This window comes from Corvus kubaryi, unplaced genomic scaffold, assembly GCF_017639235.1.
Source record: "Corvus kubaryi isolate FWS band 111438036 unplaced genomic scaffold, C.kubaryi_AGA036_p1.0 133, whole genome shotgun sequence".
NCBI classification, from domain to species: Eukaryota; Metazoa; Chordata; class Aves; order Passeriformes; family Corvidae; genus Corvus; species Corvus kubaryi.
In genome coordinates this window covers 22,723,930-22,749,491 of record NW_024580667.1, presented here as the reverse complement: position 1 = coordinate 22,749,491, position 25,562 = coordinate 22,723,930, and the positions used below count along the sequence as shown (strand labels likewise).

At 41.8% G+C, this 25,562-nt stretch overlaps 2 protein-coding genes across 2 annotated transcripts; one reads left to right on the top strand and one right to left on the bottom strand.

Annotated features, from left to right (window-relative positions):
* Positions 1-723: 723 nt before the first annotated feature.
* PCID2 (PCI domain containing 2) lies at positions 724-13,722 on the top strand. The gene is made up of 14 exons (XM_042039135.1): positions 724-890; positions 2,413-2,502; positions 3,085-3,158; positions 3,851-3,916; positions 4,424-4,465; positions 4,950-5,004; positions 6,612-6,715; positions 7,363-7,438; positions 7,557-7,698; positions 8,763-8,863; positions 10,920-10,993; positions 11,158-11,283; positions 11,495-11,618; positions 12,591-13,722. Exons 1-14 carry the CDS (start codon positions 855-857, stop codon positions 12,681-12,683), a joined length of 1,203 nt encoding a protein of 400 aa, XP_041895069.1. The 5' UTR covers positions 724-854; the 3' UTR covers positions 12,684-13,722.
* Positions 13,312-24,954, bottom strand: PROZ (protein Z, vitamin K dependent plasma glycoprotein). Its single transcript, XM_042039122.1, has 8 exons — positions 24,826-24,954; positions 23,065-23,228; positions 21,090-21,114; positions 18,168-18,281; positions 16,621-16,752; positions 15,290-15,375; positions 15,087-15,210; positions 13,312-14,566 (listed from the first exon to the last, which is right to left on the bottom strand). The coding sequence occupies exons 1-8, from the start codon at positions 24,890-24,892 to the stop codon at positions 14,055-14,057; spliced, it is 1,224 nt and encodes a 407-aa protein (XP_041895056.1). The 5' UTR covers positions 24,893-24,954; the 3' UTR covers positions 13,312-14,054.
* Between the last annotated feature and the right edge of the window lie 608 nt (positions 24,955-25,562).

Sequence of the window (25,562 nt, the reverse complement as noted above, 5' to 3'; positions counted from 1 at the left end):
CCAGGTCCGGGCGGCTCGCGGCGCTCGGGCAGCGCCAGCCCCGCTCACAAGATGGCTCCCGGGCCGGGGCAGCCTCCCGCGGCCGGCAGCAGCCCCGGTGTCCCCCACTTGCCCCGTCTCTGCTGGTACCCGCCGAAGGGCGGCCAGAGCCGAAGCCAAGGAGCAGCCCCGCTTCCCGCCCAGAAAAGCCACGAGCCCGAGGCCACCCGCGCCCTGCTCACCGGCACCCCCCAAACCCAACCGAGCCCAGCATGCACGAGCATGGAACGTGTCCTTGTCTCACACATCTCCCTAGCGTGCGTGAGCGCCTTTAGGCGTCAACCTGTTCGGGAGTTTAATGCTCGATTCAACTTTTTCGACCCAAGTTCACCGAGACCCCTCTCCAGCGCTCCCCGAGGGCAGAGCAGATAGAGAGAAGGGAGGGGAGGCAGGCGTCCAGCACTCTCCCGAGAAAATTCCTGGGCCACTCCGCCACTGGGCTCCTGCCACAGGGTGGCTGTGCCGCCCGCCTCCTTTACAAGCCAAAGGCTTAACGGGCAGCGACACCCGCCACCACCGACCGGCACCCCCAACTGCGGGCCGCGCCCCAGCGCACGCGGCTTACCGCTGACGCGCGCCCTCTGCCCCGCCCATCGCTCACTCCCATTGGCTACCCGAGGTAAGCCACGCCCCCAGCCCGCGGTGGGCGGGGCAGAGGCGAGCGGACCCGGTTGGCGGCTGTCACGTGACTCTCGGGGCTGTTCCCGCCGCCGTCGGATGCGCCGGGATCCGGAAACGCTGAGGGAGTTCCGGGAGTGCCGGGGCTCGCAGGGCGGGACGGGTGTGGGGCTCCCGCCTCATCTCCTTACCCTTTAATGGCGCACATCACCATAAATCAGTACTTGCAGCAAGTAAGCAAGATTTTTTATTAATTTTTTTTTTATTAATCTGTGGGCCTTGTTTGAGTATGCGCGTGTGTTCTTTGCTGTAAATATGCTGCCTTGGTTAAGAGTTACAGCAACGTAGGATAAGTGATGTGGTGGAAAAATATGTTTCTTCAGCGTGTGTGAAGCACACCGTCTGAGTGCCAAGGATGTACACCTGGAATGCCTGAAAAGTGTGGAGGTTTCTGAGAAAACTTATCTGTAAGAGCCTCCACGGAAGGTTGTGTGTGTGTCCAGGAACAAGGGCAGCTCAGGGATTCGAGAAATACAGGGGTCTGAGATGTCCAGAAGTGCGGACACACACTTTGACATGGAGGGTGGAGGGGCAGGAGCGGAGCCCCGGGCACACCGGCTGGACGGAGCTGCCAGTGACAAGCTTTTCGTGTGTCCACTCTGGAGGGTTCTTGCTGCACCATCGTAATCTCATCACTGTTACCATCTTACTCACTTCATCTGGCATCAGTTAAGCCAATTAAGAGAAGGCACAAGAAGGGAGTAATTGTTTGGGTTTTAGTCTCCAAAAATGGAGCATCTGAGATCTCCTAGGATAGCGGTCTGCTCTAAAAAGTCCACGTCTTGTTCGGTTGACAGTCCATTGAACATTTAATATGAAAAACTATCTACAAACATCAAATTATCTTTTCTTTTTCCTGCAATAAAAACTAAACACAAATTTCTGAAGAAGTTTAAGCAGTTCATTTTCCATCTTTTGTTGCTGTTTTAGTCTATGGCGTTTTTTCCCATTTGGTATGAGCTTTCCATACATCAAAAAGATTTTTTTTTTCATATTGGGACACAAAAATATGACAAATAAAGCACAAGCAGTGGGAAAGAAACTCTTAAGAAGCAATACCTAAAGCTACTTCAAGTGAAGAAATTTCCACCTTGATTCACAATAATCTGTCCAGGCAGACTATTTTTAACAAAGAGTTATCTTTAGCAGGAAGCAGAATTAAACCATTCTCCCACAGAATATAATATTTACAGTCTTAGCAGGTTTCAAAAACATTCTATGTTTTTGATGATATAAGACTATCAATCTGATAGCAGACATTGCCTTTGAAGTGATATCTACATGTTAAATCTTCATTTTAAATGTCCTTGTTTTAAAGCATTACTCAAAGATTGTGCCTTCACATACGTGTTTGATGCCTATAGCTCTAACTGGAATTTTAGAAAGCTTCAAATCTGGCTGTTGGCTGCTGTTTTACAATCCTAAACCCATGTACATACGTATGTTTGCATCCTACAAATAAGCATAAAACCACAATGGTGTTCTCTCTACCTTCTCCCTGAGACCTTTTTGAAAAACAGGTGTATTGGAAATACAAAATTATTTATTCAGTTTTAAACCTTTAAAATCTCACATTTGATTTGATGTTAATATATATGAACAGTGGTAACTAGATGGTGGCTTCTGTAGTTGTATAAATATGTTGTGTGCCTGTTACTGGGTTTTATTCTGTAATGTGACTGGTTACTTTGGTAGGTACAAGAAGCCATTGAGACCAGAGACGGAACATTTTGTGCAGAATTAGTATCATTTAAACATCCACATGTTGCAAACCCAAGGCTACAGGTGAGAATCTGGTTTTTGACCTTTTGTTTTACTTTCAGTTTTCCTAGTTCTGTGTGTGGGTTCCTTTCCATTGGAGAGGAACCTCAGAAATCTGTTTCACAGGCCGAGGCAGGATCCCCTTGTAGGTTTGCTTCCCTTTTCTGCTTACAAGGATACTATATATAATTTTTGTTTTCTGGTTGGCTCTTTGTGTTCCACTTTGAATTGTTTTCTGGATAAATACAGTTTTGAATGTCCTTTCTGACCAGGTCTGCATTAGTTACTAGCATAGCACAGTGGAAGGCACTATGGAGGAAAAAGCAGTGAGTAGTAAGGACCTGGTGTTTGTGTGTTTTGGATGCTTTTATTTAAGGCTGGCTCTGTTCAGGTTCTGGAGACAGAATGCACACTAGCAATTCATTACTCTGGATATGATTGTTAATGTAATTTAAGTTCTGGGAGGTGCATACTAGATGATCTCCAGAGGTCCCTTCCAACCCTAACAAATCCGTGAGAAATGCCATGACAAAATATGCATATGATGTTCTGTTTCTGGTGCATTGGATGTTCCTTTAATGTTTTATTGCTTTATTGTACACTTAGCTTCCATCTCCAGAGGAGAAGTGTCAACAAGTTTTGGAATCACCATATGATGAAATGTTTGCAGCCCACTTAAGGTAAAGATGGGCCCAGAATGTAAAGTCAGTTGTGAGGTGTAGAGCAGGGATGGGGAAGCATATCCTTAAGTTTACTTGCCTGTTTTAAAGGGCTTACACCTGAAAACTTGGTATTTATTACTCTTAAAAATAATGTTAGGATTGCAGAAAATAAAGATTTATTTTTCCTCTCCACCTAAAGTTTGCTCTATGTACCTGGCTGTCATCTGTGTATGGCCATCAGCACAGCTTTGGCATCAGTGCCTTCTGTTTCCCTTGCTCTGCCTACTAGCTACACAAGAATTTAGAGTGAAATAAGTAAGGGAAATAAATATTTTTTAAAGGGAATTATAATCATAAAAGTACTCTTAAGAGAGCTTAGCATCTAAGCAAATCTGTAAGGTTTTACTTAATAATTTTCTGCACCTAGTCTTTTTCAACGATCTTGGATTTTTTTAGTTTCATCTTGATGACAGTTTCAACAAGCATTAGCTTATACAAAATAAATACCTACTGTTCTCTAGGATCTGTTTTCTACAATTATCAAGCTTAGTGCTCTATTAAAATACTTGTGCTAGTTTTCTAGGAATGTTTCTAATCATATGTCTTTGTGCCTTAAATAAACTGTAAAACTTCATGCCTGGTAGGACACAAAAATAAATATTTGGTTTATGTATATTTTCTGATGCACTAATGCATCTTTTGTTTGACAGGTGTACTTATGCTGTTGCAAACCATGACTTCATAGAAGCATACAAATGCCAAACAGTTATTGTCCAATATCCTTTTCCATAAATCTTGTATATTGTTTTCAGATTAAGTTATTGTAGACTAGATTCTCTTTATGGTTTTTAAAAACCTAATAGAATGTGGTCTGCTTCCAAATATACTTCAGCTGTTCAGGTTTCTGAGCAAGGAAATGCAGATACATTCCTCTTCCAGCTTTCTGTATGGCTAAGAAGGAATTTGGCACTTGTCTCTAAACTAGAAAATTAATTTCTCCCAGAACATAGGAGAGTCTCAAATCATTATAATACCTTGCAGTTTGTACTTGGCTAGAGGGGAAGATAAAGAAGCTTCTATCTTATCTCTGGCCAGTGTTTCTTGCTGCTGCTGCCACTCAAAGTGGCTGTGCTCACCTTCTTCCATACTGCAACTCAACTCCTCAACTTCTTGATGGTTTTTTGTTTTCTCATCTTTCATGAAGTCATATATGGTACCATTGAACAGCTATTTCTCAAATCTGTGCTTCATTTCATGGCATTTTAAATTTTCCTAAACAATACATCTTTCCTGCGAGCATTTCAGGCGCATAAAGAAGAAAATTGGTGAGTATATCATAGAAAGCTGCTACAAAATAGACTCATCTTTTCCTAGTATAGTACCATAGTAGTGAAACTAAAATTATACCTATAGTTTTTATTTATCCCCAGTGATGCTAAAATCAAGCCTAATTGGCTTTGTTGCCTGGTTGAGTTTTTATGTCCCAAAGTGTGAAAACTAAATGTCGGAGCTTAATTAAGTACAATGGTCCCTGTGTAAATACATGAAGGATTTGTTTGAAGAGAAGTGGTATTTTATTAAATCCACAGTAAAAAAGACTTTAGAAATAATTATTGTAGTGTAGGATTTCTGAAATGCTGAGATCTTGAAGACCTGTCCTTTTAAGTGCATCCTTCTTTATTTAAAAGTTAACATATACTTTCCTAATTGTATGACCAACTAGCAAAAAAAAGATAAATTGCTTGTTTCTCATGTGTTACATATTGCTTGATTTGCACCTACTAAGTATACTATGGTTTTCTTTTCCAGGGCCTTACCTATTATGTATTCTGTAGCCCTTGATCTTCGAATTTTTGCTAATAATGTAAGTAGATCTGATTAACAACCTCATTACTTTTGTCTGTTTGGTATTTCCACAATAGAAATATTTTTAGACTTTATTACACAGCCTAATTTTGCTCAGTTCTCTTTAACTCATTGTTTAGGATTTTGTTGACACACTAAATTCATCCAGTTCTGTTGAAAAATTAGTTGCTCAGTCTGCCCACCTCCCATTTGCAGATGGAACTAGAGGGGTTCTGAGGACCTGAATGCAACTCCCAGCAGTTGCTTAGAATTTATGAAGGGATAAGTATTTTCTTTATTGAGTAGCACATGGCTTAAGTCGCTATTTCCATGTTATCCCAAGGATTTGGTGGAAATTGGAGGTATCACAGACAACCAAGCTGATCTAACTATTCAATACATCTGAAGAGGGAAGTTTCTGCTCCCCTTTTCCAAATATTTGCACCACTTTTGATGCTCTTTGGAGCCTTTGGTGAGCCCATACAACTGCTGACGTGCAAATAATCCCCAAATTTACATTATTTTTCTCAGATCCCTATACAAGCTACTTCAATTCACCAGCCTATTGAGAACTGCTAGGCCAAGGCAAGTGGCAGAGTTGTTCCTAGTCACTTTACCTGAAGAGTTGAAGCTGGAGTTCAAGTTAGGTTAGAGTTTGACAATATCCAGTATTTTCAGCATTCATCCCCTCGTCACTCTCTGGTGCCCACTTACCCACAAAACCACACATGTGGAATGCTGGCACAGGGAGTATTTTTCATGTGTGTGACTGCTCTGTAACAAGTCTCAATTCTCAGTCTGAATGAGGGAAATCTGTATCTCTGAGATGCATGAGAAAGGGAATTGTTGAATCAGTCAATGCTGGAAGTGTTTGAACTCTGTCTTCTAACCTTAGTGTATTCAGAGGATTTGGATGCAGAGAAGACTTCTGCAGCAGGATGCATTTCCATTTCTTTTTTTCACATTTCAGCTAGTGAGAATGCAAACACTGTAATAACACCTTCTAGAAAGCATGTAATAAATATCTACTTGATATATTTTTTCTGTTGAAGTTCTGCATTAATCAGTGCATGGATCTTTCCCATATGTTGACACCTGAATTCTTTTTTTCTCTTGCTGTAACATATGTTTTATCTTTCTTCTGGAAGTCTCAAGTCCCAGCAGTGTGTCTTATTACTGGAAAGTATTGAATATGGGTTAGAAATAAAATCTAGTATTTGTGGCTGTGGAGAAAAACTAAGTTATAAATGCTAAGACTCAAACTCCATAATTTTTGCAGGCTCTTGGTCTTTTTACGCTTGAGTTGAAGTGTTAATGCTCCAATTCAGGTATTAAACCTGAATTTAGGTTTCTGAGACCTGCATTAAGCTGAGTGATACCAAAGGCAATAGTGATCAGTGCTGTTTTCAAAGGACTGTCCTTCTGTACGTTGGGCTTGGTACATGTCCAGGAGCCTCTCTGAGTGTTTTGTTCTGTGAGTTTGACTGCCTTCTAGATTTGGGAGATAGCAGCCATGGCTGATGTCTTGCTATAATACTTTATAAAATGCTGTGTTAAGAACTAAACTTTGCAGCCTAGTAAACCATGTTGTAGAATTGCATATTGTTTCTTGCTGTGTAATGCTAGGCAGATCAACAGCTTGTGAAGAAAGGGAAAAGCAAAGTTGGTGACATGTTGGAAAAAGCAGCAGAACTGTTGATGGGCTGCTTTCGAGTCTGTGCCAGTGACACGTAAGTGAAAGATCCTCTATTGAGCTTGCACTGTTAAATTGTTAAGAACTTAATGAACTTTGCTTTAGATTTTCCAGCTTACTTAGACCATATACGGGTCTTTGAATGAACACTTCTGAGGCTTGTCTTCTTATTTATAGTCTGTTCTCTCTTGACTATTAACTACAGAGGGAGAGCCCTCACTTCAGGTTGAGCATTCCTAGCAGGTATTGTTGGGAGGGACTGATTATGTGTCTGCTTCTCAGGAAAGATGATTAATGCTTCTGTGCTCTGTTAGTTGTGAAGTTTGCTCCATTAGAATTAGATGGAAAAGAGGTGACTGGTTCCCAGTGCTAGCAATTTTAACACTTCAGAAGTGGAAAAAGTGGTTTTTTTCTGGTGTTTCTTTCACCTTGAGTATTATAAGCCACCACTGTGCTTGTGTATGTGTTATCTGCAGACTGGAGTGAGGACCCTGATGCAGATGAATAATATTTTGCATGACATCTTTTCATTACGTTGAGAAAATATATAGCAGTGCTACACCTGTGTTTACCCTAAAAATACCATGGAGTGAATATCTATGGAATGAATTTACTGTAAGGAAAAAGTCATTATTTTCTTACAATGTTCAGTACTAGCAGGTTTTTTCTTTTTTCTTGTGACAGTCGAGCAGGCATCGAAGACTCCAAAAAGTGGGGCATGTTGTTTCTCGTGAATCAGCTGTTTAAAATTTATTTTAAGGTAGGGTGCAAGTCTGGTAAGCTGTGTTTTGTACTTCATATTCTAAGTCAAACCCACCCTGCTTGTATATGATACTGTCTATCTACACTCTGATTAAAATGCAATTTTTTTTTAACAGATCAACAAGCTCCATCTCTGTAAGCCCTTAATAAGAGCAATTGACAGCTCAAATCTGAAGGATGAGTATAGCATGGCACAGAGAGTTACATACAAATACTATGTTGGACGCAAGGCCATGTTTGACAGTGACTTTAAGCAAGGTACTGTGTGCCAGTAAGACACGTTTAAAATCTTGCTGCTTGGCCTGAAACCTGGCTGAAGGTGTGTGTTTGTGTGACTCAAAGTGTGAGTAGCAGGTGCAGTTGTAATTGCATTGAGCAAAGGAAGATTCATGCTGAAAGGTCCAAAACCCACAGGCTGACACAAAACAGGGATGACATTACATGACACTTTTAATTGTAGTATATGCCCAGCTTTAAAATATTTGTGTCAGTGAAGTTCCCTGCAGTCTTATGCATTGTGTGTGTGCATTACAAAATGTATAAGCATCCAAAACAATAGGTTTGTAAAAGTTTCACAGAGGATCCTTCAACTCTTCAGGTTGCTGTGTGCCACGTAGGAAATCTTCAGCAAACTGTAATGTAGAATTAGTTTCTTGAGGGATTGATTTTGGAAGATGTAGAAACTGCATTTCCCAGATTTCTAATAGATTTCACTAACAGAAATGCATCTAGAGCTAAGGTGCACAGCTTCATCACTAACTGAAATCCGACCAACATCTATTCTGGTGCTGGTTCTGTTACTTCAAACAGTGTGTTCTGCCTGTCAGGCTTATCATTTTTTCTCCATCAGTGGAAGCTGCTGAGAGATCTTCATGCTATATGCTGTGTGGTCTTACTGGCACGTTTCTGCAGCTCAGGTGATGTGTGCATTGCATTCAGCTTTCATCTCTTGAAGAACCTAATCTGAATTTAGGAAATAGAGTGTATTACCGGCACTTTTTGAGATTTTCTACTTCTGTAATAGGAGCACAATACTATTACTGAAATGAGCTGAAAACTCCAGTATTACTTGTAACTGTAATGTCTGACATCAAGACCTTGACAAGTTTTCTTTGACTTTCTGAAAGAGAACTTATCTTTCTGGTAATACTTTGTATTTTGTGTGAATCTCCAATTTTCCTTTATGTGTTTTGAGTAGTATGATGCTTTTTTATACAATTTCAAATGTCATGTGTTCAAGCTGGAGATGGATATTGAGCACAGAATTTGGGTTACAGCTTTAATCCGTTTTTGTTGTTGATTCATGTTACTTGTGTTTGCAGCTGAAGAGTATCTGTCATTTGCCTTTGAGCACTGTCACCGATCAAGCCAGAAGAACAAAAGAATGATTTTGATCTACCTGCTGCCGGTAAAAATGTTGTTGGTGAGTAGATACTACTTTCCTAGATAAGGGGAAGGGGTTACACATGCAGATAGTAAAACTGATGCTCAGTATTTTCTTGATTTTTCCTTACTGGAATTCAGAGGCTATTTTACCCCTGTAAGAGCCAGCATATGCACACCTTGTTGTGGGAGGGCAAAAAGTGTTGAGTTGTCATTTATAGCAACACAGAAAGGGAAAAAACACAGCCAAATGAGAAAACTCCACCTCAAACAAAACCAACCCATCCCTCCTTTCCCCCTGCCTTTCTCCCACGCCTTCTAAGGGTGCAACCTGATCTTACTATAATAAAGATATATTTGAATTCTTTGGTGAAGCACTCAACAGTGTAACTTCTGTCTTACAGCAGAGTGCCTCTCTGCTGATCAACTGCACACAAAAGTCAGGGAAGATGCAGATTCACTAGAACAAATTTGTCTGCTTCTTTCACCTGGTGGAAGAAAGAAAGATGTGCAAACAGATGGCTAAGGACTGTTGAGAGGGGTTTGCCACAGCTGCAGCCTGTCTTTGGGTTTTCTATTTGTATCTCATGCATTTTCCCACTTGAGGCATCTCAGAAGGGTCATGAGGCAGAGCGTTTTGGTTTTGAAAAAATCAGTGAAGACTTGTTACTATTTTATCATTTCGTATTTCTGTTAAAAGAATTAAGCACATCTGTTTCTTGTTCCTGTCCATTCCCATGTGCTGTGCTAACATTTGTGTATCCCTGAATTAGTGGATTATGCTGAGTACTAATTCATTGTAACTGAGGGGACAGGAACTAGATTTTAGAGTTTCCTGTTCTGGCCCTGTTACCAAAATTACCCGTGGAGAATGCTCTTATGACCTGCCTCTACTGAGTTGCCATTTTCCACCTTCCCACTGACCTGTTTGTGACCTCCCTGCCTTTTCCATTCAATGCTCCCTTTCCAGTCCCTTGCTATGTCAAGTGGGTAAAGGGGCAGTATAGTGAGTACGATAATTGGCTTCTGTTTTCCTTTTTTAATTTGTTGACTTTCTTAGTGGTTGTTTTCAGATCAATTGTGGTAGGGTTGATAAAGGAAAACTTACTAATAGTCTTCCTAAAAACTTTGTTCCAGTCCTGACTGGCTGCCTTAAACTGGTGTGTCTTTTAGTGCCTAGAATTACTGTGGCTTTTCTGAACCAGTTTTAGTGTACAAGAGGCATTAGAGAAACTAGATAAAGGTCGTTGTATTTACAATTGCTTTTTTAAAATCAGAGTCCAAACATTAACACTAACTTCAAACTGTACTAAAATAGCTTGTATATTGTTTTTTTGTTCCTAACAGCTCTCAGTAAACCTGCTCAGTTCTGCTCTCAGCTAATCCTCCATTCAGGAAAGGAGTTAGCAACAGCATAGCATGATGTAACTAAAGTCTGACCAAGTCAATGTGCATTCTGATCTTTGCTGTGCAGGGGATGAAAAACAACGTTTCTTCTTGATTCTGTAGATGCTTCAATCTTACCTGATCTAACAATAAGAATTAATTTTGTTTCTTTAAATTTAACCTTTCTCTCTTTTTTTGGAGGGGAGGGGCATGGTGGTGGTGGTTGTTTTTTGAGAGCACATTTTTATTTCTGCATGGAGGCATAGGAAAGAAAAGATCTGTTACAGACTGAGATAGCACTTGACAGGGCTGAGGTACTGCTTGTATTCCTGTGGAAATGCTTGGGATTCCCACGGTTCTTCTGTTTGTAGATTAGATCATACAGCCATGACATAGAATTCCAATCTGCCAAGGCCTCATGTCACAGGATCTTGATTCTACAAGTTTGATAGCTGCTCCCTAACCTTAAGTATTAATAGTCCCTAAATCATGATAAATCAGTAGTTACTGTGAGTTGTGCTATGAGGTGTTCGAGAGGGACAAGGAGGTTGTCTTACAAATAACTTTTATTCACTTCTTATTCTGTAGCATAAAAAAGTGGTTAAATACTCCTCTTTTTCTCTTAACAATTTTTTTTTATAGCTTAGCAGATTCTATTTAAAATGCATTTGACTTTACCCTGGAAAACTTGGACACCATTTATTTTTCAGGGCCATATGCCAACAGTTCAGCTCTTAAAAAAGTATGACCTTATGCAGTTTGCTGAAGTAACAAAGTCTGTGAGGTACGGTGCTTGTTTTGCTGCTTTGTGTTCAAAAAATATTAAGTAAAAAGTGTTTCTTTGGGGTGGTTGAGGAAGGCAGGGGAGGCATATTCCTACCAAGTCAGGTAATTTTTTTTCTCATTGGGGTAAGACCTTCTCATTTTTTCTTTTCTTTATCCTTGCAGTGAAGGAAATCTTCTCCTACTGAATGATGCTCTGACAAAGCATGAGACCTTCTTTATTCGATGTGGAATCTTTCTTATCCTTGAGAAGCTGAAAATCATCACATACAGGAATCTCTTCAAGAAAGTGTAAGCATAAGAAAAACCTAACTTTTGCAAAAGCAGATTTAATATGGTTTCAGCTGGGACTGGGGTAGAATTGTATATGCTCCTTAATTGTCTCTGAGAGAGCTGACTTCCTGTTAAGGTAAATTTATTGTAGACAGGCCATTTTTCTAAGAAACAGAATTTTTAAATTATTATTTCTCAATAACACTTCTTTTCCTGTTGTTTCTTTCAGATATTTACTACTCAAAACCCATCAGCTATCTCTAGATGCTTTTCTGATTGCTCTGAAGTTCATGCAAGTAGATGATGTTGATATTGATGAAGTCCAGTGTATTTTAGCTAACCTTATATATTTGGTACGTGTTGACCACTCATTGTCTGGTGCTTCCAGACTTCCAACAGTAAAAAATACTAGATAGAGAATAAAAGTTTATGACAAAAAATACATCAGTAGTCCCAGGTTTTCATGTGGTTTTTTTGAGGAACTTGTCCTCAAAGGGAAATATTTTCATTTGCCCTGAGGACTTCCTCTAGTTCTTGCAGGAATCAGTTAAAATTGAAGTTGAATTTCACATTATGAGTTCAATACTGACATATCTATATATGCATAAACATTGATTTAAAAATACAAGCCTTTTAAGTGGCACCAAAAAGATTTGTTCTGCATTTGAAGTAGGAGACTTTTGATCTTCCCAAATTAGAAAAAAATAGAGCTAGATTTCTTTGGTTTTGTTCCACATTTGTCTTTTACTCTGAAAGAATCTCAACTACTTATGAACAGATAAAAGCTTGAAATCTAAATATTTGTATTAAGTCAGGTTTTGAAGCATCATTGCAGTGTCAGCCAGAAAGTTAACCACTTCTCTGTTTCTGAAACATTATTTGGTGTGGTCTAGGTCACTGGGAGATTTCTTTCACTGTTACAACACCATGTCTGAAAAGGAAGTACTATGTCATTTAGTTTATTAGTTATGGATACTAATTAATTAAAATCCTCATTTTAAAGTGAACAAGAGTGAATTTAGAAACACTTCTGTAGAGCTCTGTCTCTTCAAGGCAGTGTAAGCAGATGCGTAGGGGGCCCTGGCAAGCAGCTCTGTGTCTGACAGCACCTTTTGTATACAAACGTGATGGTGGCTCCAACTTTCTGCTTACTCTCTAAGACCCACTTATATAAATTGGACCATCATGGATATTTAAGTACAGTAGTGCAGTGGTGATTGAGCATACACAGCTTTGCTGTGGTTAGCTTGTAGGTGTTTGCTTGGGTTGTGGGGACTGTGTTACCAGCTCCAAGTACTAACACCGCCTTTTTCTCCTTCTGCCAGGGTCACATTAAAGGCTACATATCCCATCAGCATCAGAAGCTTGTGGTCAGCAAGCAGAACCCATTTCCTCCATTGTCAACAGTGTGTTGTTGAGTATTGCATCTTAGCTATTCAAGTACTCTTCAGATACTCGGCTTGCCCAGTGGAACTGCTCCCTGTCACCCCAAAAACACTGTAAATGACCTGGTTCTTATCCAGGACTGAAATACCAGGAACTGTTTGTGGCTCCTTTCCCAGAATGACCAAGGCTGCCAGTGTTACAAAGTGCATTGAGATGAAATGCTGACTTTTAAATGGTAGTTTCCACAGGCTTTCTAGATCATTCAAAGTACTTCATGAAGAAATAAAGCAAAGCATTCCAAATTCCTTCTGAACTACTTAAAAGCATTTATAAAGTACTTTGTGTTACTATTTCTGTGTTTATCTTTCAGGAAGAAGTATCAGCCTTTGTTACTTGTGTTAATCCATTCTTCAGAATGGGAATAATGTTTTTTTTTATGGTTTCCAATTTTTTTTAAGTCTCAGTAATCTTGCTGGTATTAAATACTCTCTTCAAACTTTCTCTAAAACCTAGAGAAGTGTTTGACACCAAAAGCTTTACTGTGTCAGTAATACTTATGGGTTCAAGTACATGTGGTAGGTGCCCACAGATGGCTTTGGGATTTTTTTAAAATTCTGGTCATATTTTGTTTTAATTTTTATTATGATGAACAAAAGCTGATGTAGCTAAATTATCCAAACTCTGTTTTATTTTGCTTCTGGGGAAAACACTGGATCCAGTATTTTAAGTGTTACTACCCTGGGGGTTGGTTGGTTTGTTTGGGGGTGGTACAATATAACTTTGTCCAGACTGATGAGATTGTAGTTTTGGGGGTTCAAAATTATTTTTAAAAGAAATTAAACATTTTTTTCTTTTCTGTCTTAGAAAGGTTTTATTTTACCCTCTAACTGACATGGACATCATTCACAAGGGAAAACATAGATTCCATGTATGAGGGGAAGCATTTTTTAGCATGATGAAAGTGTCAAGTCCTACCTCAACATAGACATTTAAAAGCTTGACATTCCCCATGTCTTTGTAAGTTTTACTTATATGGATCTTGAAATAAAAATACGACTTTGCTGAATCAAACCTCAGGGTACTAGCAACATTTAAAATCACAGAAAAATATTCAACATGTTTTGAGGTTTAGGATGAACAGTTCTAGGAAATTTGAAGTTAAATCAGTTTTTAGTTAAACAACTAGGTTTACTGCATCGTGACTTTCACAGTACTGTAGTGTGTCAGCAGAAGGAAAGACAAACAGGCTTTTCTGTATAAACTGGAGTTAAATACATGCCATTGTTGCAACTTCCATTGCTGCAAGCTGTAGTAGAGTCTAAGGGGGGTACTGGCTGCATCCATATGTTTCCTTGCAATGATTGGTAGGGGCTCGGTGCTTGAGAGTTGGTTGTGTTTGTGTCTTACTTTACTTTGTGTTTAACCCATATCATATACCTTGCAGTGTTGGTGAAAAGCAATGTTTCCCAGTCAGCATCCTGTAGTGGCCAGGAGCCCAGGATACCAGTCAGAAACCACGTGCCCTTATACTCAGTAGCCAAAAAGCTTCCTCCAGCCAGGCGTTTGCCTACGGCCTCCTGAAGGTGCCCACAAAACTGCCTGTTTGTGAGGCTGATGTTGAGTATTTGTTTGCAGTCCTCGGCAGGAAGGTAGGAAACCTGCAGCTCTTCACCTTGAAGTTCGTCACCTTCCATTCTCCAGCCACTGACTGTCCCAGCCAGTTTTGGAATTAAAACATGTTCTGCAAAGTCTCTTTCAGGGATGCACACAGGGAGGTGGTAGTTGTCACACTCAACGTGCTCTTGAAGCTGTAGTAATGCAATGTTGTTCTCACCAGTGTCTTCGTCATACCGGATGTGTACGTGCTTCTCGCTAACTTGCATTATCTTTCCAGTTCCACTTGTTCCATTAGGCCCTGTGAAGTAATGACATTTCAGTGCTCTTAGGAATAGTTTATCAGAGACCTGAAAGCTGCATGCAAGCTGCCTGGTTGTGCTGAGAAACACGTGCAGCAGAGTAACTAAAGGCGCTCTTCATCGAAACTGCTGCAATAAAGGGAAATGAGGAATAATACACTGGCAGCTTTTTAATGCCGTGTAGGGGTATGCATAATTTCAGCAGTAAGGACGAATACCCAACTTTGATGTGAATTTTGGCATGAAACTAAAGCCACCACCAAATCCACCATGTTTAGCAGGTCCCTGGGTGCTGAGTTCTGAACTGTGCTTGAGAGGCGGTTGCCTCTGCTTGCCTTGTATAGGGGAGCATGGGGCAGCAGTAGTTCTAGCTCAGATACTTTACTGAGGTGCATACATGAAGTGATAGCATATTTGTTTCCTTAAACAATATTTTTATGCAGCAAGAAGTTTAGTAAGGTGTTTTAAAATTTAGCTTCTCTTGCCCTGCAGCAAGAGAAAATGTGTTGGATCACCTACCAGCACCAACCCTGATTTCAAAATAGGAGTGCAGAAGGGCACACTCCGCTGTGGTCAACACGAAGTTACTTTTTAGCAACACTCCTCCACAGAAGCCTTTCCCTTCTGAGTTTAGCAGTAGTACCTAAGAAAACGCAAAAAGACAATAGACAGCACTGTGCATATGGGGGTAAGTGATAGGTTTCATGAATTGCTAGGAATACCTGCCAAGGAAATCTTTCATCACTTTTCTTCCTGGTTTCATGTATAAGGTTATCACTGTCTTGAAGTCTGCCACATGCACATGCATCTACCAAATGAATTAAAAAAAAATCAAAACTTCAGGCTGTATCATTTCAAGATAGCTAATACCTGCAAATGCCATCTTGTTCCACCTTGGTTTTTTTTACTTTGGGGTTCTGTTTTTGCAGAAAGAAAAAGGAGAATGACAATTTCTAAGCTGGTGAAAAGTGGAATAATTTGTTTGGCAATTGTAGTCATAATAGTTTAGCAATGGGCTGAACATTTTGGGTCACTGCGTTAGGCTTGTAGTGACCAGGTGTCACTGTGCCTGTCACTAATGAAATGAGGCTTCCTCTCCAGCCAACCATCAGCACAGCTTGCTTTTTCATCTTTGTGTCCTGTATTCAAATTGTGTCAAATACCTAATGGCTGTCGCCCAGTCTAGACATGGTGCGTCCTGGCTGGTCCTTGTTACAGCTGTCACTCTTGGGGCATATGTGCCTTTCTCATCTGGTTCAAACAACACACTTTTCAGTTGGATCACCCAAACAAATCTGCATTTGTCACACTTCCGGTTGCTTTGGGCTTGGGTCCCACAGACTGGGTTCTGTTCAGGTGAAGCTAAACCACAGGACACCTTCCAGGAGCATACATGACCTGTTCTCAAAGCTGTTGGGTGCTTAGTCCGCAGGATTGAACTAAGCCACTTTGATGTAAAGCACTGAAGTGTGCACAGTGTGGACATCAGTCTATCACCACCAAAAGCATGGCTCTACAGCTGAGCTCTGATTTGGCTGCCCCACCTGTGCTAATACAGATACATGTCTAAGTATACTTCTGTGTTTTTAGTAGACCTACTTTGTAAGGGGATGAGATTGAATGAGATACCTAGTAGGAGACTGAAGAAATGGACTACTGCTTCAAGCTAATTAATATGGCAGCAAATGTTTCCCTTCATTTATCAGACTGTTGGTTGCCTGATGGGAATCAACTGAATCTAATTCCTAAGCAAACAGGTGTTCAGCAGAATTACTCTTTACCAAACATGGGAGTGGAAAATGTGGTCCAGTGAGAGAAATGTAGAGTAAAGCAAATCCTTTCTGCTGATTCATATTTAATTACTCCAGTCAAATAGTGCTTCTTTTACCATTTGGCATCTTGGGTGGTGGTCCCTAGATTCCTTCTTTTTCTACCCAGCAATATTCTCATCACTTTAGGCTTGAAGCATGCTGATCACATGTGGATGTCAGACGGTGCCCTGCCCACCCCAGCCCTGAAGAGATGCCCCCTGTACTTCCATGCTCACACCTACCTAATGCGATGCACTGTTTTTTATCCTTCCCAAGCTCATAGCCATCAGCACAGGAACAGTGATAGGAATTACTTCCTGGGTAGCAGAAGTGATCACATCCTACCTTTGCTTGGTGGTGACATTCATTTTTAGCTAAACAGAACAAGCAGAGGAAAAACATTGGCAACAGTTCACCTGGAGTATTCTTTCACAGCACTGGTTTTTTTCTTATTCACTTTGTGTGGAGGAGGGTAGGGACTCTGGCTTGATAGCATTTACCACTGGGTGGTTTTTTTCCCCTTGTTATGCAGAAATTGGAGAGAGCTGATTCTCTGCAGCATTCACAGACTCACTGCAAACTCTGCTCCCCCCTGCCCCTCCCTGCACCAGACATTGCACCTTTGACTTCTGGAGAGCATCAGCCCATGGGTCAAACTGGGCCTTCCATGTGAATCCATGGAAGGATTCCATGGGTTTTTAAGCAAAACACCAAGTACCTGCAGCGATCCATGGAAGGATTCCATGGGTTTTTAAGCAAAACACCAAGTACCTGCAGCGAGGGGAGCTGTTGCACATGTTAAGAAGACAAGTTTTGCTTGAGGAAGAAGGCAACTAAAGTTTCTAGTTTTGAGAAATAAAAAACGCATAGCTCTCATTTTTCACACTCGTTTAAATGATCAGCCACCAAAGATTTGAAAAAAAGAAAGGGAGTATGAACTTTGAAACATGCACAATTTTCCATAGCTTGGCAAACACCTAAATCTTTAGCACAAAACAACAGCTATTTGATCTAGCTCATAGGTAGCAAAAAATCTCATATAACATGGCTGCCTAAGGCTCACACTGAGATGATCTAGTTCCCAGCACTGGTCCAAGCTGTGTCACCTTCTGTGCTCCCACAGAAGCTGGTCACAGTCACACCCCTTATACAGAAAATGACCCTGCCTTGCTGCAGCCAGGGCGTCTCCCATCCCAGGGGACCTCTGAACCAGCAGAAATACTGATGTAAGGGCTGGAAAGAAGAACCTGGCAGATGTAAAAATGTAGTAGCTGGCCCAGGGTTTTCCTGTGCCAGAAAGCATCTGTTTTACTTAATGCTTCTCACTTCCACTGGAAACCGTTTGTTTTCTGGAGTCCTTCTGTCCTGAGGGACTGTCTTGTGGGTGTGTGTGGCCTCAGAGGCCCCAGGGTGCCTGGGAAGCCACTCTGGCACTGCAGCTTTGGTCCTTCAGGCCACACACCAGGGACCCCAGCAGGACAAGCAGTCAGGCAGTGCAGGTGGCAGTGGCTGGGCTGGCTTTGGGGTCTACCCGTGAGGTGGTTTGGTTTCAGCCCTTTTGCCGCATCCCCAGAGAAGGGAGGCTCAGGGCGCAGGGACAGCCTGTGTAACCTCAGGATGCCATGATGTTCTGTGGACAGGCAGCACACATCACCCCTGCTCTGCCAAGAACTGTGTGTTCTAACCACAAACATGGGAACTGGCATAATGGGGTAGCTGCGTATGGTTTCATGGGGACACCCTGTGACAGGAGGAGATGGGGCTTTTCAGAAGGGGGGCAATGCCTTACCGAAAGCACAGTTCTCTCCCTCGTAGCCCTCGGCACAGGTGCAGGTGTAGCCACGGATGCTGTCCTCACACACGCCGTTGTGCTGGCAGGGGCTCGAGGAGCACCTCCTGCCACCTGAAGAAATGGAGAGGGAGGAGTCACCACCACTGATCCCAAATTACACAGCCCCCTTTTTGGCACATGAGCTGCTCAGAGAAGTGTCGTGAGAGCAGTTTGGAAGGAAATGGGCTAAGTGTCACTGAGCTGCTCCTCAGGGGTTATTTTAGCTCAAGTCTGCTTCCAGAGACACTCTCGGAGCCCCTGTCAGAGAAGCTGGGAGCTGCCCAGAGGCAGAGTCTTCTTCTGGACAATGGATGCTCTGAGGATTCAGAGAAAAGGACTGAGTTACAGTTCCTGCTTTGTTACAAATGTGATATGAGACAGGTGTTTTAGGTCTCCCATGTTAGATTGATATGCACTGGATAGAAAAATCTGGCATCAAAATTATGTAGCAAGAGTACAGCAAACAACATCAAAATAGGAGGAAATGTAACTTTTATATATCTGCACAATTATTATACAGCAGCTCAGACACTAGCAAGTCTAATCTTTCTGATGAACTGAACATTGAAATGAGAGGGTGTCCTCACTATGAGTGAAGCACCAGGCAGAGCTGCCAGTTTCCCTTCAAGCTCCTAAACAATTTGAAAACATGCTCCAAGTAACAACTACTTATTGTAGGCATAGGCTATCAGTAAGCAAGCCAGAAAAGCCTAACCTGGGACATGTAGTCCAACCTTTCCAAAAATTAACACTGTCACAGAGGTTAACTCAGTCAGCAAGCTGCCCTAGCTGATTTCAGGGATGGAAAAGTGAAAACTGTGCCTGCTACTGGGAAAAAAACACCAATCACTATCTGATTAGGCTGTGGGCACACATATCTTTGAGTGTTAGATGTACTAAAATACTGGCTGAAAGAGTTACCACCTTCAACCCATCTGCAGTCAGATGCCACCAGCACATCCAAGGACAATGTAGGCCTCCAGGGAGGTGTTTTGGGTGAATTAGGGGGATCTCACCTACGCAGTGAGCAGGCAGAATTGAGGAGCTGGAGCTAGGGAAGGGTTACCCCTGCAGCCTGAAGCAGCTAGATGGATTCAAGCCTCTGAAATGCATGCTGGGACGGAAATAAATCCAGCACCTAGCTTTATTAAAGGAGGAAAGAGAAGATTCAAGGAAGTATAGAGAAAATGGCCTGATTTCTGTTATTGAAAGGCTACTGGAATTATTAAACTGTAAGCACCCAGCAATACAAAAAGGTGGTAAGTAAAAACCAACATACATTTTTCAGGATCAAATAATTCAAACCCTTTAAATCTAATCATATTATAGGATAAGGGACCTAGGGGGAATCAGTGAACATCACAGAATAGAAATGTCTCCAATGACATTGTCATTAAGTGAGCAGACTGTTATAAGACATGCACAAGACTTTTGGAAAATGATGTTTAAAGAGAGTGATGTCAATGGCTAAGTTTCTACTGTTGATAGAAGAGGATCAGGAACCCTCTACAGGAACAGCTGTAACAAGTGTGACCTCAAAGTGCCCCAACAGCAGACATCCAGCAGATGCCACCACATCAGTTTTGACTTGAAGGGACAAAGGTGGAGCAGTATGAAACAGAGCTTGTGGGTTTCCCAGCAGTTAGGTGGGTGCTCAGCCTTTCTCCCCAGCCCTCTTTTACTCACAATGAAGATTTATCCACTGCACCCTGGACTTTTGGGGGAAAGCAACATGCATACCAGAGGTTTAGAAAATGAGGTTGTTGGAAGACAGGATGAAAAATTGTGGTTGATTAGTGAGGAGGAAAGAAGCCACTCTTCAAAATGTTAGAGAAACATCACAAAGAAGGAAACACACACTGCTGTTCTTTAGGAAGAAGACAGAAAACATGGCTTTTAATTACAGCAAGAAAGCCACCCCTGAGGCTGAAATGGGTAAGGTATCCTGATTGTGGCTAAGCTTGTTTGCAGGGACCATTCTGAACTGGTTGCCTTTCTCTCCTCCTAGGCTAGAGAGGAAGCCTGCATGACATGCTTAGTCCAAATATCCAATGACTCAAATTAGAAATTAATCCCTCCCTCACAGAAGTAATAAAATGCCAGATATTTAGCATCATTCTTCTTAACATTTATAGCACTGATGGGATTCTTCTATGCAATGATTCCCAGGACTCAGTGGTTTAGTGGCTTGTGCAGAAAATTATTACTGACTGCTGGTTTTGCCACCTCCTTATCCACTCTTTAAACCTAAGATTGGAAATTAATAATAGCTAAGTTAAAAACAAGAGAAAAACTTTGGATGAAGCATACAGAAAAAAGGGAGGGAATAGGGCATAGTCACCATAAGCTGGTGCCACAGGCTCCATGTTCAGCTGACATTAATTACATCAGGCTCTCAGCTTCTACAGATTTGTTTCTCACCTTGGCACCTGACAGGGAATGATGCAATCCCAGTGTGCAGAGTTTTTAGACAACTCAGTAGCTTTTAATACCTCTTTATCTCACTCAGGTTTAAGTGCTTATTCTGTATTTGGGAGATTTTGCTGGTAAAACTGTGCTGCTCTGTTGTATCAGCAAAACATACTGTCTCATGTTTCAGAACAGCTTTAGATTCAGGAAAAGAAGTAGCCTATTTACGGGGATAACCTTTACTCACCTTCCACTTTTATTATTTTTGCAGCTTTAAATAGTTTTTCCTATATATTACTTTTTAAAAATCATTTCACATCAAGAATTTTCCTTCTGCTTTACTGCAGACATGATAAACAGAGACTGTTCGTTTCTCATAGAACAAACTCATAGAAAACCAGTATTAGACTGAATCATAATGTTCATAATGTGACAGTACTATGAAGGAGAGAAAGCAAGAGGCCAGCTTACCATAGTAGATATCCCAAAACATTTTCTGGATAAAAAAAAAATAAAGAAGGAAATTAGATTTTAATTCTCAAGTAATGTAATATGCCATATATATTTTGCTAAACCAAAAACATGTAATGAGAGAATACAACGGTTTAATGTTTACAAAGTTGCACACCTATGATTTCTGCCCTGCTAGCAAAATATGCATGAGAAGGGAGGGGCTTTGCCTTCTGCTTATTTTATTGTTTCTTAAGAAGCTGTAAAGGAAAAGAAGCACTTCACAGGCGAGAGAGGAACAGCTGGATCCTTTAACAATACAGTTTCCTGAAAAAACTGGCTGGCTATTGTCTCTCTGGTGTGCAGCAGCATGGGAAGTGACCCCATCCTGTCCCACCCCACTTGGCCCCCACAGGTGCTGCTGGAGGCAGAGCAATCAGCACAGAGCAGAGCTGCAGGGCACCACCACTGGTCACCACCACCATGCGCCCTGCATTTCCCTGGCTACTGCAGCTGGCCCTGATGCTTTCCCCAAAGGGACACCTCTGCCCACCCCTTCCTTCCCCAAAGAACCATGGCTACCCATAGGCAGCCCTACAGCTGCTTCCTCTACTTTCCCTGCAAACAAAACTCCACCCAGAGTCCCATTAAAGAGCACAGCATCCATCTGTACATGTCCAGAGAGCCTCTTGTGCAAGGGAATTTGCAGCTACTCTCCAAGTGAGCTTCTATCTATAGGTCCCACTACTTGCTGGTGCATTGATTCCCTCTGTCCCAGTCATAAAATCACAGAATGGTTTGGGTTGGTGTCCTGGGTTGCAGTGTATTCTATTACCATCCCCATCAGCTGTTGAAATCAGGCGGGGCAGTGTTTCCTTGCCTCCTCCCCCCAGACTATCTTTCTGTTAATTGCCCATCATTGTCCTGCCGCCTGACTCAGAGATAACTCCCTCCGGACTATCTTCTGTTAATGAGCCTAATCAACACTTTGCCTCATGACTCGTTACCCCATTGTGAGATGCTCCACCCAGAGGGAGGAACCAAGCATCCCATCGTGGATATAAGCTGAGGCTGACCACCAGAGACACCGGCTTCCCACTGGATTTCCAGAGGACAGGAGCTACACAGCCACCACTGGACTTCCTGAGGAAGAGCAGACTGTTTTACTACAGGATCACTGCTTCAGAGGACTGCAGCCACCATTCTACCAGACTGCTACCACCACCCTGCCTAACAGGGTGTCAGGTTGTACCTTGACTCTGTCAGTTTGACAGTGTTTTCTTTTACCTTTTTGTTCCCCTTTTTCTTTAATTTCCATTAAATTGTTATTCTGACTTAGTGCCTCCCACTGGTTTGTTTTCAAACTAGTACAGTTGGAAGGGACCTTAAAAATCATCTAGTTCCAATCTCCTGCCGTGAGCAGGGACACCTTCCACTAGACCAGGCTGCTCAAAGCCCCATCCAGCTGGCCTTGAACACTTCCAGGGATGGGGTACCCACACCTTCTCTGGGCAACCTGTTCCAGTGACTCACACAACTCTAACTCCTCTCATTTATTCCCCATACTGCATGCACTTGCACAGAGGCATTTGAGATGGGCCCTGATGAAGCCAATTTACTAGCTGGAGTGGCTGGAATTCCTCTGTGCTGCCCTTCAGATGCTCTTCTGCTGACCAACACCTCTTTGCCCCTCCTGGTCCCTAAGGGATACTGAAGCTGCATTTCTGTGTGTGGTCAGGACGGGACAACAACCATGTGATTTAGTAACATAAGGAGCATGACACATCATTTTCAGGAGAGGACTTGAAAAATATCAGAGCTGACCTCCTCATTTCCATTTTGACCATGGAAGACACCTGCTTGCCACCTGCTGAGATTGCAAATGCAAAGATTTCACATGGAGAGAAATCCAAAGAAATGAAGCAGTCTTGTGTTTCTTAAGTAAAGGATCAAGGCAGTAGTTTTTATTGTGCATGCAGGAAAACAAAATACTTACAAGCATTTCATCATTTTCAAACACTTCTCTTGCTTCTTCCTGTGTACATCTCTCTTCCAGGCATTCTCTTTCCAAGCTGCCTTGAAGGACCTCCTCCAGAAATAGGGAGCTGGCACGCCTCTGTCTCTTGATAACACTGTTTGCATCATTAGCTGATATAAACACTGGAACATGGTATGACAAAACACCTATGTAAGTACTTAGATTCATTTCCTTAAATACTTTGACTTTCTTTTTTAAGATAAATAATTTTGGTTGATTTGGAGTTTCTGACACATAGAACTTCCATAGAACTTAAAGAGCTCTTCTGTCTTAGCCCAAATTCAGCTGAGGAGTTGTGACCTTTTACTTTTGGGGAATGCCTGACTTCCCGCCAAGCAGGGTGAATTTGAAGCCCTTCCTGGCACATTACTTTACTACATGAGACATACAGGGCAGAGTGCAGTGCCACAGCCAGGGAAAGGGGAAAAACATTATTATAAAATGTTTTGGGAGACTGCATAGGGGTTTCAGACTCATTGGTAGAAGTGACTATTAGTTGTATTAAGTTATGATGGTGGATCCAAACTGATGCTCTTCAGTCTTAGTTCATGGCAATTTTTTTTTTTTGCTGAGCAGCAGAGCCATGACATGGCCGAGTTCTCAATAAATTCTCTCTCAAAGAGAATAAATAAAAGCTACCCCTCAGCAATGCTGGTAGTTAAGAGAGCTACATCACATACCACTGTTTATGTGGAAGACACAGCAATATTTTGGATTTGAGTAAAGAGGAGGAGAGACCAGAGACATGAGAGTTAACAGATCTTAAAACTCTTCTTTGCAAATGATACCTCCATCAGAAACTGCCTGCCAGCTGGGCAGCTGGTGCTTCCACATGAATCAATACGTGACCATGTGTGTGCCAGCACGTGTTTGTCAGTTCTTCTGTGCTTGGAAAGTAAATGTGTTGGGGCAGGGAATATTTGGGGTTTTGTCTCTTTTATACAGTTTGGGGGGGGGGGGGCAACACTGCTGGTTGAAACAATCAATAATCACAGATCTGGAAAAAGTGAGAGGAATAGCAAAATTATTCTGAAACTCTGTACAGATGTTTAGTTACCTTTTTGAAGGATACCCCATAAGCAACAAACTTGCACATGATATTAAAAAAGGAAAAGCTTCATGACTCTGTTCTGCACTTTAAATGCTATCTGACCCCCAGCACACGTTTCTGCTGTGCAGTGATTCTGCCACATCCAGCACAGCTGGCAGTGAACTTCTGCAGGGTGTTCTGACCTTAAGAGATCACCACCTTTTTCTTCCTTGCCTGGCTCCTCCTTATTTTTGACAAACCATGGAGGATTGATACAGAAACATAAATTTCTTCAAGCTATAACAAGCATAGGACCTCTTATTTTTATTTCTCTTTCATAGGCCTCTTTCATAGGACTCTCTTATTTTTATTTCAGCAGCAACTAGAAATATAAAATAAAATTCTCTTTAATATCTGGTTCACTCTAAAAATTGTAAGGAAAGACAAAATATTACCCTGGCATAAATGATGGTACTTCAAAACTACATTACCCCATTAGCCTACAGCAGTTTTCACTTAGCTGCATGAAATAAACAGCAGAAATGTAAAGAAAATAAGGAACAGACTGTTTTCAGTGACGTCACCCTGTGCTACAAAGTAAACATTATACGAGGTACAAAATTACTGGTGTTTTTAGAAAAGCAGAAGCACAAATCAGAATTAAAGGTCCAACAAAACAAAACCCATACCTGTCTGCTCTGTCTGAAGGAAAAGGGCAGAGAGAAGGAACAATGTTATCCAAGAGCACCTTGCCATTGTTACCCTCTGAGCCTAATGGTGCCTGCCTGCATTCCTGCAGCTCTTGTGGGAAATGGCTACAGGAGAGATGTTAAAGTTTAAAGTCCAGCTGTTCATGAGAAAACAAAACCTCTAAGGGCAAATCCTGGCTGCAATGTCAACACATGGGGAAAAAAAACCAAAAAACAAACCCAAACCAAAAACTTCAACCCTTAGCTCAGTAGTGCAACAGTGCCCCGTCTCTCCATGCCCTGGCTGACTATGGGGCCCTTTACCAGTGCCCCTGAGAGCTGCTCCAAGATTTGGGCGTTCCTCCCATGCCCCAGCATTCACTTACTGTAGCACAGCATGGGTGGAGATGGACAGCATGAACATTTCTTTGTACCATAGCAAAGCACAGGCTGGACAATGACCTTAGGGACCAATTATATGACGTGGTTCTTTTATACGTTGTCTCCACAAAACACGTACCAAGGCTTAGCTGCAATGGGCAAATCCCACCAGCTTTTGGAGCCACCAACCCCCCAAATGTAATTTTCCCCCTAGGGATGCATCTGAATGGATATGGCATTTTTCTTTTTCACTCTTAGGTTTGTAATGCTCAACCATGAAGGAGAGCATGGAAAATTTCTCCTGACGTCAGGATTCCAGTCACAGAGATGCACAGACAGACAGATCCATGAAAGGA